The sequence below is a fragment of the Coregonus clupeaformis genome, chromosome 16 (assembly GCF_020615455.1).
Source record: "Coregonus clupeaformis isolate EN_2021a chromosome 16, ASM2061545v1, whole genome shotgun sequence".
Taxonomy (NCBI): domain Eukaryota; kingdom Metazoa; phylum Chordata; class Actinopteri; order Salmoniformes; family Salmonidae; genus Coregonus; species Coregonus clupeaformis.
This window is the reverse complement of record NC_059207.1, coordinates 28,054,366-28,073,156: the sequence shown is the minus strand read 5'-3', so window position 1 is coordinate 28,073,156 and position 18,791 is coordinate 28,054,366. Positions and strand designations below refer to the sequence as shown.

Sequence of the window (18,791 nt, the reverse complement as noted above, 5' to 3'; positions counted from 1 at the left end):
GGCGTACAGAGGCCCATTATCAGCAACCATCAGTCCTGTGTTCCAATGGCACGTTGTGTTTGCTAATCCAAGTTTATCATTTTAAAAGGCTAAATGATCATTAGAAAACCCTTTTGCAATTATGTTAGCACAGCTGAAAACTGTTGTGCTGATTAAAGAAGCAATAAAACTGGCCTTCTTGAGACTAGTTGAGTATCTTGAGCATCAGCAATTGCGGATTCGATTACAGGCTCAAAATGGCCAGAAACAAATAACTTTCTTCTGAAACTCGTCAGTCTATTCTTGTTCTGAGAAATGAAGGCTATTCCATGCGAGAAATTGCCAAGAAACTGAAGATCTCATACAAAGCTGTGTACTACTCCCTTCACAGAACAGCGCAAACTGGCTCTAACCAGAATAGAAAGAGGAGTGGGAGGCCCTGGTGCACAACTGAGCAAGAGGACAAATACATTATAGTGTCTAGTTTGAGAAAAAGACGCCTCACAGGTCCTCAACTGGCAGCTTCATTAAATAATACCCGCAAAACACCAGTCTCAACGTCAACAGTGAAGAGGCGACTCCGGGATGCTGACCTTCTAGGCAGAGTTGCAAAGAAAAAGCCATATCTCAGACTGGCCAATAAAAATAAAAGATTAAGATGGGCAGTTTGAGATATGGCTTTTTGTTTAATGAAGCTGCCAGTTGAGGACCTGTGAGGCGCCTGTTTCTCAAACTAGACACTCTAATGTATTTGTCCTCTTGCTCAGTTGTGCACCCAAGAGAGGATGCCTTTCACTTCAGCAGTGATGAATTCATGAACTTCTTCGACGAAAAGATCATGATCATTAGAAAGCAAATTACGGACTCCTCTTTGAATCTGTGTATTTCTCCAAAGCTCATCTGTCCTGAGTCTGCACAAATCTGCCAGGACCTAGGATCAATGGAGACACTCCTATATCTCTTGACACATTCATGAAAATAGTCATGGCCTCTAAACCTTCAAGCTGCATACTGGACACTATTCCAACTAAACTACTGAAAGAGCTACTTCTTGTGCTTGGCCCTCCTATGTTGAACATAATACATGGCTCCCTATCTGCTGGATGTGTACCAAACTCACTAAAAGTGGCAGTAATAAAGCCTCTCTTGAAAAAGAAAAACCTTGACCCAGAAAATGTAAAAAACTAATCGGCCGACATCGAATCTCCCATTCCTCTCAAACATTTTAGAAAAAGCTGTTGTGCAGCAACTCACTGCCTTCCTGAAGATAAAAAATGTATACAAAACACTTCAGTCTGGTTTTAGACCCCATCATAGCACTGAGACCACACTCGTGAAGGTGGTAAATGACCTTTTAATGGTGTCAGACCAAGGCTCTGCATCTGTCCTCGTGCTTCTAGACCTTAGTGCTGCTTTTGACACCATCGATCACCACATTCTTTTGGAGAGATAGAGAACCTTAATTGGTCTACACGGACAAGTTCTTGCCTGGTTTAGATCTTATCTGTCGGAAAGATATCAGTTTGTCTCTGTGGATGGTTTGTCCTCTAACAAATCAATTGTACGTTTCGGTGTTCCTCAAGGTTCCATTTTAGGACCACTATTGTTTCACTATATATTTTACCTCTTGGTGATGTCATTCGGAAACACAATGTTAACTTTCATTGCTATGCGGACGACACACAGCTCTACATTTCGATGAAACATGGTGAAGCCCCAAAATTGCCTACCCTGGAAGCATGTGTTTCAGACATAAGGAAGTGGATGGCTGCAAATATTTTACTTTTAAATTCGGACAAAACAGAGATGCTAGTTCTAGGTCCCAAGAAATAAAGAGATCTTCTGTTGGATCTGACAATTAATATTGATGGTTGTACAGTCGTCTAAAAAAAACTGTGAAGGACCTCTGCATTACTCTGGACCCTGGTCTCTCTTTTGACGAACACATCAAGAATATTTCAAGGACAGTGTAATATTCATATGTGTCAGCATACTGAATTGTAATTGGATGCATTATACTGTCATATCATACTGTGCTATGATTGGTTAAGACCACCCAGGTGGTGATGTCATTCTAAAGATGATCATGGCCAGAGACACATGGACATGCCAGTTATAGCTAGTTAATAAAGAGCTACGTTTATAAATATCCTGTCGTCCTGCATTTTATTATTTTGTACAAAGCATACAAAACAAGACATGGTGTCAGAGTAAAAGGACTAAAAGATGGATTTTCCTTCACCTCGAATGGATTGGGGGTCTACAAATCTACCCGATGCATGGCGTAAGTTCAAACAGCATGTGGAGCTGATGTTCACGGGTCCTCTGAAGGAAAGAGGAGAAGAGGAAAAGTGCAGCTACCTGCTCCTCTGGATCGGTGAAAAAGGGAGAGACATTTACAACACATGGACACTTACCGTAGGCTGAATCAAAGGTACTGAAAACATACTACGATCGTTTTGAAGCACATGTTGTGCCAAAGACCAATACAATTTTCGCTAGGTACAAATTCCATGAGAAAGTACAAGGTGCTAGCGAATCGTTTGAACAGTTTGTCACTGAGCTGCGTCTACTTGTGAAAGACTGTGATTATGCAAACAAGGATGAGATGGTCAGGGACCGTATTGTATTTGGAATACACTCACCGCGAGTGAGAGAGAAACTTTTGAATGTTGGATCAGAGCTAACGCTGGACAAAGCTATCGACATAGCCAGATCTCACGAGCTAGCACAGGTTCAGATGAAAACCATTTCAGGCGGCAGCACGAGCGCATCACGTGAACAAGCAGTGCACGCAGTCAGGCAGACATCAAAGCACCTCCAGTGCCCAGAGAGCATGTTTCAGAACGGAGACAGACAGAACTCCAAAACAGAGCGACACAGACTCCAAACGCCCCAAAACATGTGGATATTGTGGATACAAAGTGTATGGCGAACAGGGGAATTGCCCAGCTAAAGGCAAACAGTGTACTAAATGTGGAAAATGGAATCACTTTGCAAAAGTGTGCAGAGTTTACCGTGGAAAAACTGTACATACAGTGAGTGAAGATGAAATGTCAATCAAAGAGTCAAATGCTGATGAACTGTTTATTGATTCAGTGACACAGAAAAGTCAGATATCAGAGACAGAGCAAGCCTTTGCTGACATTGAGATAGGAAGACAAGGCACAGAGCTAAAATTCAAACTAGACACTGGTGCACAAGTAAACATTATTCCTCTGAGTAAGTACAGAAGCTTGACATCTGAGTGTGAGCTACAGCCCACCACGCGCAGACTGACTGGTTATGGTGGTGAACAGCTCCCAGTAAAAGGCACATGCACTCTCAAATGCAAATACAAGGAAAGGGACATGATGTTGGACTTTTACGTTGTTGACACTCGAGCACCTGCAGTGCTAGGTCTTAAAGCATGTTTAGACATGGACCTTATCAAGCTAGTTTTATCAGTGACAGCACCAGTAGAGATAGAGAATGTCATGGAGGAGTTTGCTGATGTTTTTACAGGAATATGACTATTCCCAGGAGAATGTACCATTCACCTTGACCCAGACGCAACCCCTGTGGTCTACCCACCGAGAAAGATTCCACTTGCTCTCCGCGCCCGTCTGAAGAAAGAGTTGGAGAGCATGGAGCAATCTGACATCGTCACCAAGGTTACAGAACCGACGGATTGGGTCAACGCGTTAGTGGTGGTGGAGAAACCACGCACAGGCAAGCTTCAGAGTATGTCTCGACCCAAGAGACTTGAACAAGGCTATCAAACGCCCCCCATTACCCTTACCGACGCTAGATGGCATCACACACAAGCTAGCGGGTGCACGCTACTTCAGTGTCATGGGCGCCAGATCAGGCTACTGGGCTATCAAGCTCACAGAAGAGTCATCTAAGCTCACAACGTTCAACACACCGTTTGGACGCTACAGGTTCTGTCGCCTGCCTTTTGGGGATTATCTCAGCCCAAGACGAGTTTCAGCGAAAGATCGACGAGGTGTACGAAGGCCTCGACGGAGTCGTGGCAATGTGGACGACATCCTTGTCTATGGTCGAACCAAAGAGGAACATGACAGAAACCTCAACGCGATGCTGCAAAGGTCCCGCGAGAGAGGAGTCCGGCTCAACCCGAGAAGAGCACAGTCGGCGCTACAGAGGTCAGCTACTCCGGACATCTTCTCACAGCGAATGGAATCAAGCCAGATCCGCAGAAGATCTCAGCCATAAAGGAAATGGAGCCACCAAAGAACCGTGCAGAGCTGGAAACAGTGCTTGGCATGGTCAACTACTTAGCCAAGTTCGCACCCAGCCTCTCCAATGCTAATGCACCCCTCGTCAGCTGCTAAAGCAGTCCAGTGAGTTCCTCTGGGACAACCAACACGACATCGCTTTCCAGAAAGTGAAAGACTTGATCACGAGAGAACCAGGACCAATCCTTGCCTACTACGACCCCCAACAAATAGCTCCAGACTCCAGGTGGGCGCGTCGAAGTATGGACTAGGGGCAGTGCTACTGCAAGAAGGAAAACCCATTGGCTACGCTTCCAAATCTCTCACAGACTGTGAAATCAACTACGCTCAAATCGAAAAGGAGCTGTATGCCATTCTGTTCGGATGTAAGCGTTTCCATCAGTATGTCTATGGACGACAAGTCATTGTGGAATCAGACCACAAGCCCCTCGAGTCAATCGTGAGGAAACCGTTAGCCGCAGCCCCGCCAAGGCTACAGAGAATGATCCTTCAACTACAAAAATACGACTTCACAATCACTCACCGTCCAGGCAAAGACATCCCTGTCTCTAGGAAGTTTCTTACCTACAAGGACAGCAGCCTCAGTGAAGGCATGGACATGCAGGTGCACACTGTGTACAGCAACTTACCAGTTAGTGACACAAAACTGAAGGAGATCCGAGCAGAAACCGAAAAAGACACACAACTCACACAGCTGAGGAAAGTCATACAGTCAGGATGGCCTGAGGAGAGGAGAAAATGCCCTCAGAGCGTCTCAGAGTTCTGGAACCATCGTGACGAACTATCACAGATCAACGGAATCATTTTCAAAGGAGAGAAAATCATCATTCCTACCAGTCTCAGAGAAGAGATTTTGACAAAGATCCATGCTGGACACATGGGCATGGAAAAGTGCAAACAGAGAGCACGGGACATTTTGTTTTGGCCCGGAATGTGCAAACAAATAGAGGACATGGTTGGTAAATGCCCCACCTGTCTTGAACGACGCCCCTCGAACACCAAAGAGCCAATGTTACCTCACCGTATCCCAGACCGACCCTGGCAGGTCGTGGCAACCGATCTGTTCACGTGGAACAACGAGGACTACATTATAACAGTGGACTACTACAGCAGATACTTCGAACTCGACAAGCTTCACAGCACCACATCTGCAGCTGTGATACACAAGCTGAAAGCAGCCTTTGCCAGGCATGGCATTGTAGAGACTTTAATATCTGACAATGGGCCCTGTTACAAATCAAATGAGTTTGAATTCTTCACAAAAGCATGGGAGTTCACACACATCACCACAAGCCCACATTACCCTCAAAGTAATGGCCTTGCTGAAAAATCTGTGCAGATCGCTAAATCACTCATGGACAAAGCAAAAGCAGACAAGAGAGACCCCTACCTCAGTCTCCTTGAATACCGCAACACTCCAGTTGACAACTTCAAATCACCAGCCCAGCTGTTGATGAGCCGCAGACTTCGCTCAATCCATCCCAGCACCAACCAGCAGCTGCAACCTGAGGTCGTCAGCTACAAGGAAGTGCATGCAAAACGTGCACAGAGACAACAGCAGCAAAAGCGATACTACGACAGGTCAGCCAGACCACTGGCACCACTGAACGACGGAGAGTCAGTTAGAATCCAGGAGCATGGCTACTGGAAGCCAGCAGTCGTCATCCAACCAGCTGACACTGAACGTTCATATCACGTTCGCACCGCAGAAGGAGCGGTGTACCGCCGCAATCGTCGTCACCTACTGAACACAAAAGAACAACACACTAACGAGATGAACTTTTCCCCTGAAAGAGAACGGGATGGACTAAACACAGACACAACACAACATACACCATACTTACCTGCAACACCACAATAACTGTTGACTGACACAGAAGCATGCTCAGCTTCATATCACACAAGGTCAGGAAGAGAGGTCAAGCCTAGAGCTGTCCTAGACCTGTGAAATGTCAAAGGGTGTAGGCGGATCGCTGCCCTAAAAGAGTTTCCAGACTGTAAACTTGTTATTGAAAGTTAACTTGAAATGCTTTGGTATTGTATTTGTTTGATATGTTGAGATGTCATTGCTACAGTGAAAAGCTGAGTTGCTGAGAAATATTTGTTCTAAAAGTAACAGTATGCTGAATCATTGTTTGTCTGTTATGTTTAAATGGTTACTTACCTCGAGTTCAAACTACAGAGCATATATTCAAAAGAAACGCTTTATTGTTCTACATATTTTTTCTTTTTTTTTAAAGAAGGGGGATGTAATATTCATATGTGTCAGCATACTGAATTGTAATTGGATGCATTATACTGTCATATCATACTGTGCTATGATTGGTTAAGACCACCCAGGTGGTGAGGTCATTCTAAAGATGATAATGGCCAGAGACACATGGACATGCCAGTTATAGCTAGTTACAGTTTTTTTCAATTGTTTACACGCGATTTTGAAAACAGAGTTCTTTTTGTCAAAACATAATCACAATTATCCAAACACCACAATCAATTAGCAAAATTCCTAGATTGTTTGCAAAATGACACACTTCAGTCAAAACATACACACTTCAGTCAAAACATATACACATATTTGTGAAAATGCTATTTGTTTTCATTTAACCAACACAGTCATCAATGATCATACACTATTGCAGCCAGTTTCACACTGCTGTGATAAATAAAAAACACATTTGTAAAAAAAAAAAAAAAAAAGATTTTTGGCCAGACATTCTTACTGTATGTGAGAGATAATTTAGGTGACAAAAAATAGTGAGAAACTCACAACATTATTCATGATTTGTTTTGAGATATAAGGAGAATGTAGACAAATACTGTAGGCCTACTATAACCTTACCAAGCACTGCACAACACTTGATGCTGCAGACTGAATATTTCAAGTATTTATTTCAATACTTACAGTATTTCTTACCATAATCAGTTACAGTAATCAACCAACAATGATATCAATTACTGTAAACAAATAAAATCCGTAGACAAATAAAAATTACTGCATGAATTACAGTACATACACTTTGACTCTGAAGAAAAAGTAAAGTAAAAGTAAACAGAAATGAAAGAAAACTACTGTAAAAGCAACAAGAATACTGTAACTATCCGTCTCTCCGTCTGGCTGGATCAGGCCATAACATTTCATCCACATCACAGGCTATGTCTTCATTGGCAAGGCACCGTTGGAAGAATCGCCATGTGTACGAATCCACCCCTGCACTGAAGCTGCTTCAATAAGATCACATGCCTGTTCCATGGCCTGAATGAGGGGCAAACGGTCATAAGGCCGCAGGTCATATACCTTCCACCGCCACGCTGAAAAAAATTTATTCTATAGGATTCAGGAAGGGGGAGTATGGGGGAAGGTATAAAACTTCAAAATCAGGGTGATCATGGAACCAGTTCTGGACTAGAGCAGCCCGATGAAATGAGACATTGTCCCAAAGCGACAATGTACCGCATCTGGTCCACTTGGTGTAATGCTGTGACAATCTCATGCAATCGGTCAAGAAATGCAAGTATCAGATTTGCATTATAGGGTCCCAGATTTGCATGGTGGTGGAGGACCCCCATTTTGTGTGATAGCAGCGCAAAGGGTGATGTTACCCCCTCGCTGCCCTGGCACATTGGTGATTGCCCTGTGCCCAATTACATTTCTCCCTCTTCTTCTTGTTTTTGCAAGGTTAAATCCAGCCTCATCCACATATATAAATTCATGTTGAATTTCAGCAGCATCCATTTGCAAGACTCTCTGAAACACATTAAAGAAAATAGGATGCTATTCAATATCTATAGCACAGTATTTTTTTGTGACAGAACATTATGAGCAGTGCATGATACCACACCATAGTCAGATGAACAATGCATACCTCCACATACTCATTGCGCAGATGTTTCACTCTCTCTGAATTTCTGTCAAATGGTACCCGATACAGTTGCTTCATGTATATTTGATTTTTCTTTAGGATTCGACCTAATGTTGACAGAGAGACTCGTTGGATGTTATTGAAAATATTGTCATCATTGATGATATTGGCTTGGATTTCTCGTAGCCTGATACAATTATTGGCCAAAACCATGTTCACAATGGCGGCCTCTTGTGCACGACTAAACATAGGGCCCCTTCCACCTTGGTGTCCTCGACCCTCAATCCTATGTAAAAACAAAATAAGATAAAAAATAAATAAATATATATATATATATATATATATATATATATATATATGCAGCCTACTGTCAAATGTCACAGTAAACAATATTGATTATACAAGCTTCAGTTTCAATGTATACTGTGTGGTTAGCTTACCTGTTTTCTCGATGAAATGTCCGAATTACTGACGCAACAGTATTTCTGCTGAGATTTGGTTGAACTCTTTGTCCAGCTTCCATCAGTGTCAGTCCATGGTTGATAACATGGTCAGTCAAGTGTTACCGGATTTCTCAAGTCAAATTTGGTCCTCGTCTTCTTTGTTCAGGTTCTATCAACTCTTCAAGTCCTTCTCACCTCTTCCTCTACCTAGGTGTCTTCCTCTACCTCCTTCTCTTCCTCTACCTTCTTCTCCTCTACCTATGCCTCTTCCTCTACCTCCTTCTCCTCTTCCTCTACCGCCTTCATCTCCTCTTTGAGCTCCCCCTCTCATTCTCACTCTTCTTCTTCTTCTAACTCCTTCCATTTTTGTTGAAGACAGGTGAACTCACCTGCTGCCTTTTATAGCACACCTGAGTGCTGGGTTTTCAAATTAGCACATGTGTGCTTCCACACCTGGTAGATGTGTTTATCCAATTCGTTCATTAGTGTGGTAATTGGCAATCCGAGTGCTTTGTAATTACAAGGAAGTAACCTCACGATCCTTATCTGTGTCTACAGGTGTGAAAATGTGTGTAGAGTTTTTACAAATCACTGTGTGTAATGTTTTGCAAAAAGGGTGAGTCGGACATTGCTAGTGTAATGTTGTGCAAATCTGTGGAGGTGTTTTGCTCATTGGAGTACAATTTTGCTAATTGTGTGGACATTTTAATTTTAGTGTGTAAACAATCGTAAAAAACTGTAATAAAGAGCTACGTTTATAAATATCCTGTCGTCCTGCATTTTATTATTTTGTACAAAGCATACAAAACAAGACAGACAGCTTTTCTCCGTCTTCGTAACATTGCAAAACCAGAAACGATTTGTCCAAAAATGATGCAGAAAAGCTAATCCTTGCTTTTGTCACTTCTAGATTAGACTACTGCAATGCTCTACTCTCCTGCTACCCGGATAAAGCACTAAATAAACTTCAGTTAGTGCTAAACACGGCTGCTAGAATCTTGACTAGAACCAAAATATTGATCATATTACTCCAGTGCTAGCCACTGGCTTTCTGTTAAGGCTAGGGCTGATTTCAAGGTTTTACTGCTAACCTACAAAGCATTACATGGGCTTGCTCCTACCTATCTCTCCGATTTGGTTATGCCATACATACCTACACGTACGCTACGGTCACAAGACGCATGGCCTCCCTTATTGTCTCTAGAATTTCTACGCAAACAGCTGGAGGCAGGGATTTCTCCTATAGAGCTCCATTTTTATGAGAGACGCAGACTCTGTCTCAACCTTTAAGTCTCTACTGAAAACTAATCTCTTCAGTAGGTCCTATGATTGAGTGTAGTCTGGCCCAGGGGTGCGAAGGTGAACGGAAAGGCACTGGAGCGACATACCGCCCTTGCTGTCTCTGCCTGGCCGGTTCCTGTCTCTCCATTGGGATTCTCTGCCTCTGACCCTATTACGGGGGCTGAGTCACTGGCTTACTAGTGCTTTCCATGCCTTCGCTAGGAAGGGTGCATCACTTGAGTGGGTTGAGTCACTGACGTGATCTTCCTGTCCGGTTTGTCGCCACCTCAGGCTCGTGCAGTGGAGGAGATCGTCGTGGGCTATACTCAGCCTTGTCTCAGGGTAGTAGGTTGGTGGTCTGTTGATATCCCTCTGGTGGTGTGGGGGCTGTGCTTTGGAAAAGTGGGTGGGGTTATATCCTGCCTGGTTGGCCCTGTCCGGGGGTATTGTCGGATGGGGCCACAGTGTCTCCCGACCCCCCCTGCCTCAGCCTCCAGTATCTATGCTGCAATAGTCTATGTGCCGGGGGGCTAGGGTCAGTCTGTTATATCTGGTGTTATTCTCCTCTCTTATCCGGTGTCCTGTGTGAATTTAAGTATGCTCCCTCTAATTCTATCTCTCTCCCTCTCTCCCTCCCATCCCGGAGGACCTGAGCCATAGGACCATGTCTCAGGACTACCTGGCCTGATGACTCCTTGCTGTCCCCAGTCCACCTGGTCGTGCTGCTGCTCCAGTTTCCACTCTTCTGCCTGCGGCTATGGAACCCTGATCTGTTCACCGGACGTGCTACCTTGTCCCAGACCTGCTGTTTTCAACTCTCTCTCTCTCTACCGCACTTGCTATTTCACCCTCTAAATGCCCGGCTATGAAAAGCCAAGTGACATTTACTCCTGATGAACTGACCTGTTGAAACCTCTACAACCACTGTGATTATTATTTGACCCTGCTGGTCATCTATGAACGTTTGAACATCTTGGAGAAAAATCTGGCCTTAATGGCCATGTACTGTTATAATGTCCACCCGGCACAGCCAGAAGGGGACTGGCCATCCCTCAGAGCCTGGTTCCTCTCTAGGTTTCTTCCTAGGTTTCTGCCTTTCTAGGGAGTTTTTCCTAGCCACCGTGCTCTATATCTGCATTGCTTGCTGTTTGGGGTTTTAGGCTGGGTTTCTGTATAGCACTTTGTGACATCTGCTGATGTAAAATAAATAACATTTGATTGATTGATTGATTGATTGATGGAGTGCTGCATCACATGACCTGGCCACAACAATCACCCGACCTCAACCCAATTGAGATGGTTTGGGATGAGTTGGACCGCAGAGTGAAGGAAAAGCAGCCAACAAGTGCTCTGCATATGTGGGAATTCCTTCAAGACTATTGGAAAAACATTCCTCATGAAGCTGGTTGAGAGAATGCCAGAGTGTGCAAAGCTGTCATCAAGGCAAGGGTGGCTACTTTGAAGAATCTAAAATCTAAAATATATTTTGATTTGTTTAACACTTTTTTTGTTACTACATGATTCCATATGTGTTATTTCATAGTTTTGATGGCATCACTGTTTTTCTACAATGTAGAAAATAGTACAAATAGTGACCCGTGAATGAGTAGGTGTGTCCAAACTTTTGACTGGTACTGTATATCTCCATCCTGTCTGTCTCTCCTCTCTCTCAGGTATATCTCCATCCTGACTGTCTGTCTCTCCTTTCCTCTCTCCCAGGTATATCCCTCCCTGAACGCCTGTCTCTCCTCTCCTCTGTCCCAGGTGTCAGATGATTCATCAGACTCTCCAGAGCCGGGGCCAGTCTCCTGTATGGAGCCCTTCCTGGTCCGGAGGCTGTCATGCCGCACTGTCCAGCTGCATCCTCTGGCCTTCAGGCAGGCTGAGCAGTACTACTGCAACCACAAACCTGAACCAGACACTGTCACGGTCCCACGCCACCGACCACACTGCCCCTACGCACCCCCGCCACTTATCGCCATCACCTCAGCCGACACCAGCAGGTGAGGTGTGTGTGTGTGGGTATGTGTGTGTTCCCATGCTAGTTTTGTACAAATGAAACTACCATAAGGGATGTTTAGACTGTCAGGTAGTCTAGGAAGAGTGCTTTCTTTTGGATGACAAATGTAGCCCTTTTTTCTGTGTGTTTTCGGCACTTATTGAAGTGAACCCTGACTCACTTGTCTACTTAAGTCTGACTCATCAGTGTATTTCTAATAGAGCTATCTTTGCTAGCACTGTAATTGACTGATTTCATCATACAGATCTGGGAAATATTTTGTCTCCATTTCTTCTAAAAAGCAATGATTAACAAAACAAAAGAACTCTACAGGAACAAACAAGGCAGCATATGGTATCCATCTTACAAATCAACATCAATTCACAGAATTGTGTTTTTACGCTATTTCTGGCCCTTTGGTGGAGCAGAGGGTTCAACAGGTGGTAGAGCGTAGTCATTCAGCAAAACCCCTTAAGGCACCAGTCCAAAACAAGACTGGAAGAAAGAAAATTAGAAAAAGCTCATATTTTTGTATGTCAATCTTTCAGTATGTTATATACAGCCTCCCTAGATCCTATAAGGCAACCACTTGGGGAACACCGCCATAATACAGGCTAATCAGTCAGAGTTCTATGATTGTATGGGATTCAAAGCACACAGCCATCACCACCATACTATCGAACAGTCTAAACAAAGTTAGAGCAGGGTATTAAGAAAGGTTTGGGGAAGCTAAGCCCTCTGCAGTCTGCAGTGCACAACTTACCATCTGCTATGAGGTCAGTTGAAAGTTACCTGAGCTTCACAAAGTGAGAGATTTGCATTCAGAAGTAGCCCATGTCTGAGAAGAATTCTCAGGGACCACAGATAGTAAGGGTAAAAACAGTAGCTCATTGTAGTCTTATATCCCATAGGTGATGAGGAGGAGTAAGTAAGTGTAAGTAAGGGGAAAAACAAACCCAAACCTAAAGTACAGCCAAAAGCATGTGAACAAAGAACCACCCCCCCAGCTCCTGCAGATGAAAGTCATTCCCAATTCTACATTTGATCAGGGCATCTGAGAACACATCAAGTTTGGCAGGTGCTCGGTGGCCAGTCAATGTCTTTGTAATATGAGACAGAGAGAAGATGTAGGACCATGTAATTAGAATTCATAGAATGGACAGAGTCCCTGGGCTTTATGATGCCTCACTCCACTGATCATGAAGATCTGCATCGGAGAGCAGTGTCTTCTTCATCAACAACAAGCTACGTACATATATTACACCGTCCAATGGCTTGACACAATGGCTCTCCATCCAACCATCCTGTCATGTCACTTTCTTCCTCTGCTGAAGACGATGATGTCGTTTGTACCAATGTTCCAGCATGTCAAAATGCATTAATCCAGATAGATATTATATCATGTTGTGATATACTGTAGAATACTATAGTAAATACTACATTGTTATCCACACAAAAAACACTTTACTAAATATTAGAGTAATGTCCGCAAAAACAGTACAGTCCACAAAAACACAACACTTTTTAAACTATAGTAAATACTACAGTATTTAATTTGCATATACCCTGCCCATTCCCCTCCCCCATATCGCAATTTGTTCCACCCATAAGTGAGAATTGGTATTGTGTTCCCTACAGGTTATAGAAAAGAGCAGAAACTCTGAACTATCCATTCAGACCTCAGTCCTACCTACCTACAGATTATGGAAAATTACCTCTTTTAGTGTTTCTCTAGTAGGTTTCCTGAAGGACAAAGCCTCCACTTCTATGTCAGAGATAATAAAACAAAAACACTATAGTAAATACCACAATAACGTCTGCAAAAACACTACAGTAAATACTACAGTATACTACAATCCACAAAAACACTACATTAATTACTATAGTATACACTACATTTTTCTTTTACTACAGTGTTTATACTATAGTTAACTGCAAATACTAAAGTAAACTACAGTATACTACAATGAATACTACAGTATTTATTACATAGTATACTTCAGTATTTTGTAATGTGGGCATGCCCGACTCTTTTGCAAAGCAACTATTCTGTCACTTTTAAGAAAGTAGGGTAGACCACGTCACCACCTGTAAGAACACAAATACAGGAGAGAGCTGTCATCCTATAATCTATTTCAATGTTCTATGGATTCTATTCTTGACAATGATGTCAGTGCTGTTTCCTCGTAGGTATTCAAAGACAGAAGCACATCTATGGGTATGTAATTGGAAACACTTGGTTGATTCAATGCCCTTGGCTTGATCGTCTATAAGACTGCTGGCTACAGTCCAATATTAAAACAATAGGACACCGAAGGGTGTGTCTTATGGCAATTTTAGCACAGCTAAGATTATGGTGTGGTATGTCATCATTGCTTTTTTTTTCTCAGAATTGATCAATATAAGTAAGTAAAGAACAGGCCCTTTATCATATAATTATTAATTGCTATGACTTGTATTCCCTTCCCTATGGACACAGGGGAGAAAATATTTGAGAATTCTAACAAAGACCATTCTGTATGACGTCTTAGCTCAGCTTAAGGCTTGGTTCATTTATAATTCAGCAGGGTTGAAGAAGAAAACTGGAAGGCAGACAACTTACTGCTTCCAAGTTCAAGTTAATGTGTCATTTGAACAATGAAAGAGTGAAGTGTCTGAACTGGGATAGGTTACAGCTAGCCTACCATACCAGGACTGGAATACTAAAAAGAAGTGGAGGAAGGAACCGTTCACTTCAGGGGAGATGGATAGACGGAGATCGGGACAGATGGAGACAGATCAAACACTTTTTACAGTGCCTTCAGAAAGTATTCACACCCCTTGACTTTTTCCACATTTTGTTGTGATACAGCCTGAATTTAAAATGTATTACACTGAGATTTTCTGTCACTGATCTACACACAATACCCCATAATGTTAAAGTGGAATTATGTTTCTAGAAATGTTTACAAATTAATAAAAAATGAAAAATTGAATATGTCTTGAGTGAATAAGTATTCAATCCTTTTGTTATGGCAAGCCTAAATAAGTTCAGGAGTACAACTGTGCTTAACAAGTCACATAATACGTTGCATGGACTCACTCTGTGTGCAATAATAGTGTTTAACATGATTTTTAAATGACTATCCCATCTCTGTACGCAACACATACAATTATCTGTAAGGTCCCTCAGTCGAGCAGTGAATTTCAAGCACAGATTCAACCACAAAGACCAGGGAGGTTTTCCAATGGTTTGCAAAGAAGGGCAACTATTGGTAGATGGGTAAAAAAAAAAAAAAAACAGACATTGAATATCCCTTTGAGCATGATGCAGTTATTAATTAGACTTTGGATGGTGTATCAATACACCCAGTCACTACAAAGATACAGGCCCTTCCTAACTCAGTTGCCGGAGAGGAAGAAAACTGCTCAGGGATTTTACCATGAGGCCAATCGTGATTTTAAAACAGTTACAGAGTTTTATGGTTGTGATAAGAGATACCTGAGGATGTTTCAACAACATTGTAGTTACTCCACAACAGTGGCGACCCGTCATTCAGGGCTGGTGGGGCCTGTTTTGCATGTTATTTTCGCATTAATACGTGTCACATATCAGTTTGCGAACAATGTAAGAAAAAAAAATATTGAGTTAATAAAGCCGCATACAAACATGGTCTCTATTTTGCTTTCTTGAGTAAGGCAGCTCCAAAATGCAGATGTTTCAGTCTAGCTCATTGCTTTCTGTGGTGGTGGGGCAGCCAGCGGAAAATACGGAGTGGAGCGTAGGTTTATTTTATATATATTATTTTTTATATATTTTGTTTTATTATTATTTTAAAAAATGGGGGGTAGATCAGCTTTGATATTGCAGATAGATTGTAACTTCCATCAATGTAATTGTCTGCATTACTTCCAATCCTCCATGTGTTTTATTTTCTTGCAAATATATATATAAAATATATATATACATATACATACATACAGTCGTGGTCAAAAGTTTTGAGAATGACACAAGTATTGGTCTTCACAAAGTTCGCTGCTTCAGTGTTATGAGATATTTTTGTCAGATGTTACTATAGTATACTGAAGTATAATTACAAGCATTCCATAAGTGTCAATTGCTTTCATTAACAATTACATTAAGTTTATGCAAAGAGTCAAAATTTGCAGTGTTCACCCTTCTTTTTCAAGACCTCTGCAATCCACCCTGGCATGCTGTCAATTAACTTCTGGGCCACATCCTGACTGATGGCAGCCCATTCTTGCATAATCAATGCTTGGAGTTTGTCAGAATTTGTGGGGTTTTGTTTGTCCACCCGCCTCTTGAGGATCGACCACAAGTTCTCAATGGGATTAAGGTCTGGGGTGTTTCCTGGCCATGGACCCAAAATGTTGATGTTTTGTTCCCCGAGCCACTTAGTTATCACTTTTGCCTTATGGCAAGGTGCTCCATCATGCTGGAAAAGGCATTGGTCTCGGAGGATGTGTTGGTACCATTCTTTATTCATGGCTGTGTTCTTAGGCAAATTGTGAGTGAGCCCACTCCCTTGGCTGAGAAGCAACCCCACACATGAATGGTCTCAGGATGCTTTTCTGTTGGCATGACACAGGACTGATGGTAGCGCTCACCTTGTCTTCTCCGGACAAGGTGTTTTCCGGATGCCCCAAACAATCGGAAAGGGGATTCATCAGAGAAAATGACTTTTCCCCAGTCCTCAGCAGTCCAATCCCTGTACCTTTTGCAGAATATCAGTCTGTCCCTGATGTTTTTCCTGGAGAGAAGTGGCTTCTTTGCTGCCCTTCTTGACACCAGGCCATCCTCCAAAAGTCGTCGCCTCACTGTGCGTGCAGATGCACTCACACCTGCCTGCTGCCATTCCTGAGCAAGCTCTGCACTGGTGGTGCCCCGATCCCGCATCTGAATCAACTTTAGGAGACGGTCCTGGCGCTTGCTGGACTTTCTTGGGCGCCCTGACGCCTTCTTCACAACAATTGAACCTCTCTCCTTGAAGATCTTGATGATCCGATAAATGGTTGATTTAGGGTGCAATCTTATTAGCAGCAATATCCTTGCCTGTGAAGCCATTTTTGTGCAAAGCAATGATGACGGCACGTGTTTCCTTGCAGGTAACCATGGTTAACAGAGGAAGAACAATTATTTCAAGCACCACCCTCCTTTTAAAGCTTCCAGTCTGTTATTCTGACTCAATCAGCATGACAGAGTGATCTCCAGCCTTGTCCTCGTCAACACTCTCACCTGTCTTAACGAGAGAATCACTGACATGATGGCAGCTGGTCCTTTTGTGGCAGGGCTGAAATGCAGTGGAAATGTCTTTTTGGGAATATGTTCATTTTCATGGCAAAGAGGGACTTTGCAATTAATTGCAATTCATCTGATTAATCTTCATGACATTCTGGAGTATATGCAAATTGCCATCATCAAAACTGAGGCAGCAGACTTTGTGAAAATTAGTATTTTTGTTATTCTCTAAACGTTTGACCACAACTGTACACATACATATACACATGCATATAAATACATATACATACTGTACATATACACTACCGTTCAAAAGTTTGGGGTCACCTAGAAATGTCCTTGTTTTCGAAAGAAAAGCAATTTGTTTGTCCATTAAAATAACATCAAATTGATCAGAAATACAGTGTGGACATTGTTAATGTTGTAAATGGCTATTGTAGCTGGAAACGGCTGATTTTTAATGGAATATCTACATAGGCATACAGAGGCCCATTATCAGCAACCATCAGTCCTGTGTTCCAATGGCACGTTGTGTTCGCTAATCCAAGTTTATCATTTTAAAAGGCAAATTGATCATTAGAAAACCCTTTTGCAATTATGTTAGCACAGCTGAAAACTGTTGTGCTGATTAAAGAAGCAATAAAACTGGCCTTCTTGAGACTAGTTGAGTATCTGGAGCATCAGCAATTGTGGGTTTGATTACAGGCTCAAAATGGCCAGAAAGAAATAACTTTCTTCTGAAACTTGTCAGTCTATTCTTGTTTTGAGAAATGAAGGCTATTCCATGCGAGAAATTGCCAAGAAACTGAAAATTATATGTTTTGAATCCAGGGTTGTTTTACATATCAGTTCATAAACACTATGCCATGGAATCGTTACGTCAAAAATCTCTTCCCAAATATTTTGCAGTCTATATGGGACGGCTGTAAATCGTTTGGTCCTTAAATGAAACTGGCATACTTTTTTATTTATCACAATTTTCTTTAACCAATTATGGTCTTTAAACCAAGGCCGACAGACAAGTTCCTTACTTTTTCCCCCTTTCACTTTCCTCTTCCATTTTTGCGGTAATGCTGCAATTACAGTGGGGAGAACAAGTATTTGATACACAGCCGATTTTGCATGTTTTCCTACTTACAAAGCATGTAGAGGTCTGTAATTTCTATCATAGGTACACATTCAACTGTGAGAGACGGAATCTAATACAAAAATCCAGAAAATCACATTGTATGATATTTAAGTATTTAATTTGCATTTTATTGCATGACATAAGTATTTGATACATCAGAAAAGCAGAACTTAATATTTGGTACAGAAACCTTTGTTTGCAATTACAGAGATCATACGTTTCCTGTAGGTCTTGGCCAGGTTTGCACACACTGCAGCAGGGATTTTTGCCCACTCCTCCATACAGACCTTCTCCAGATCCTTCAGGTTTCGGGGCTGTCGCTGGGCAATACGGACTTTCAGCTCCCTCCAAAGATTTTCTATTGGGTTCAGGTCTGGAGACTGGCTAGGCCACTCCAGGACCTTGAGATGCTTCTTACGGAGCCACTCCTTAGTTGCCCTGGCTGTGTGTTTCGGGTCATTGTCATGCTGGAAGACCCAGCCACGACCCATCTTCAATGCTCTTACTGAGGGAAGGAGGTTGTTGTCCAAGATCTCGCGATACATGGCCCCATCCATCCTCCCCTCAATACGGTGCAGGATTAAATTGAAATTGCAACCAACTTTCTATGGCTTGTTTTA

At 42.4% G+C, this 18,791-nt stretch overlaps 1 protein-coding gene and 1 long non-coding RNA gene across 2 annotated transcripts in view; one reads left to right on the top strand and one right to left on the bottom strand.

Annotated features, from left to right (window-relative positions):
• Positions 1-7,787: 7,787 nt before the first annotated feature.
• Positions 7,788-8,625, bottom strand: LOC123492751. The gene is made up of 3 exons (XR_006661872.1): positions 8,521-8,625; positions 8,084-8,366; positions 7,788-7,965 (listed from the first exon to the last, which is right to left on the bottom strand). It is a non-coding gene; the product is annotated as an uncharacterized LOC123492751 (long non-coding RNA).
• Positions 8,626-11,616: 2,991 nt separating this feature from the next.
• LOC121584642 (cAMP-specific 3',5'-cyclic phosphodiesterase 4D) overlaps positions 11,617-18,791 on the top strand; it is a 300,239-nt gene continuing 293,064 nt past the window's right edge. The window contains exon 1 of the mRNA XM_041900645.2: positions 11,617-11,807. Within this exon, the coding sequence (XP_041756579.2) occupies positions 11,617-11,807 (191 nt within the window). The remainder of the gene's footprint in view (positions 11,808-18,791) is intronic.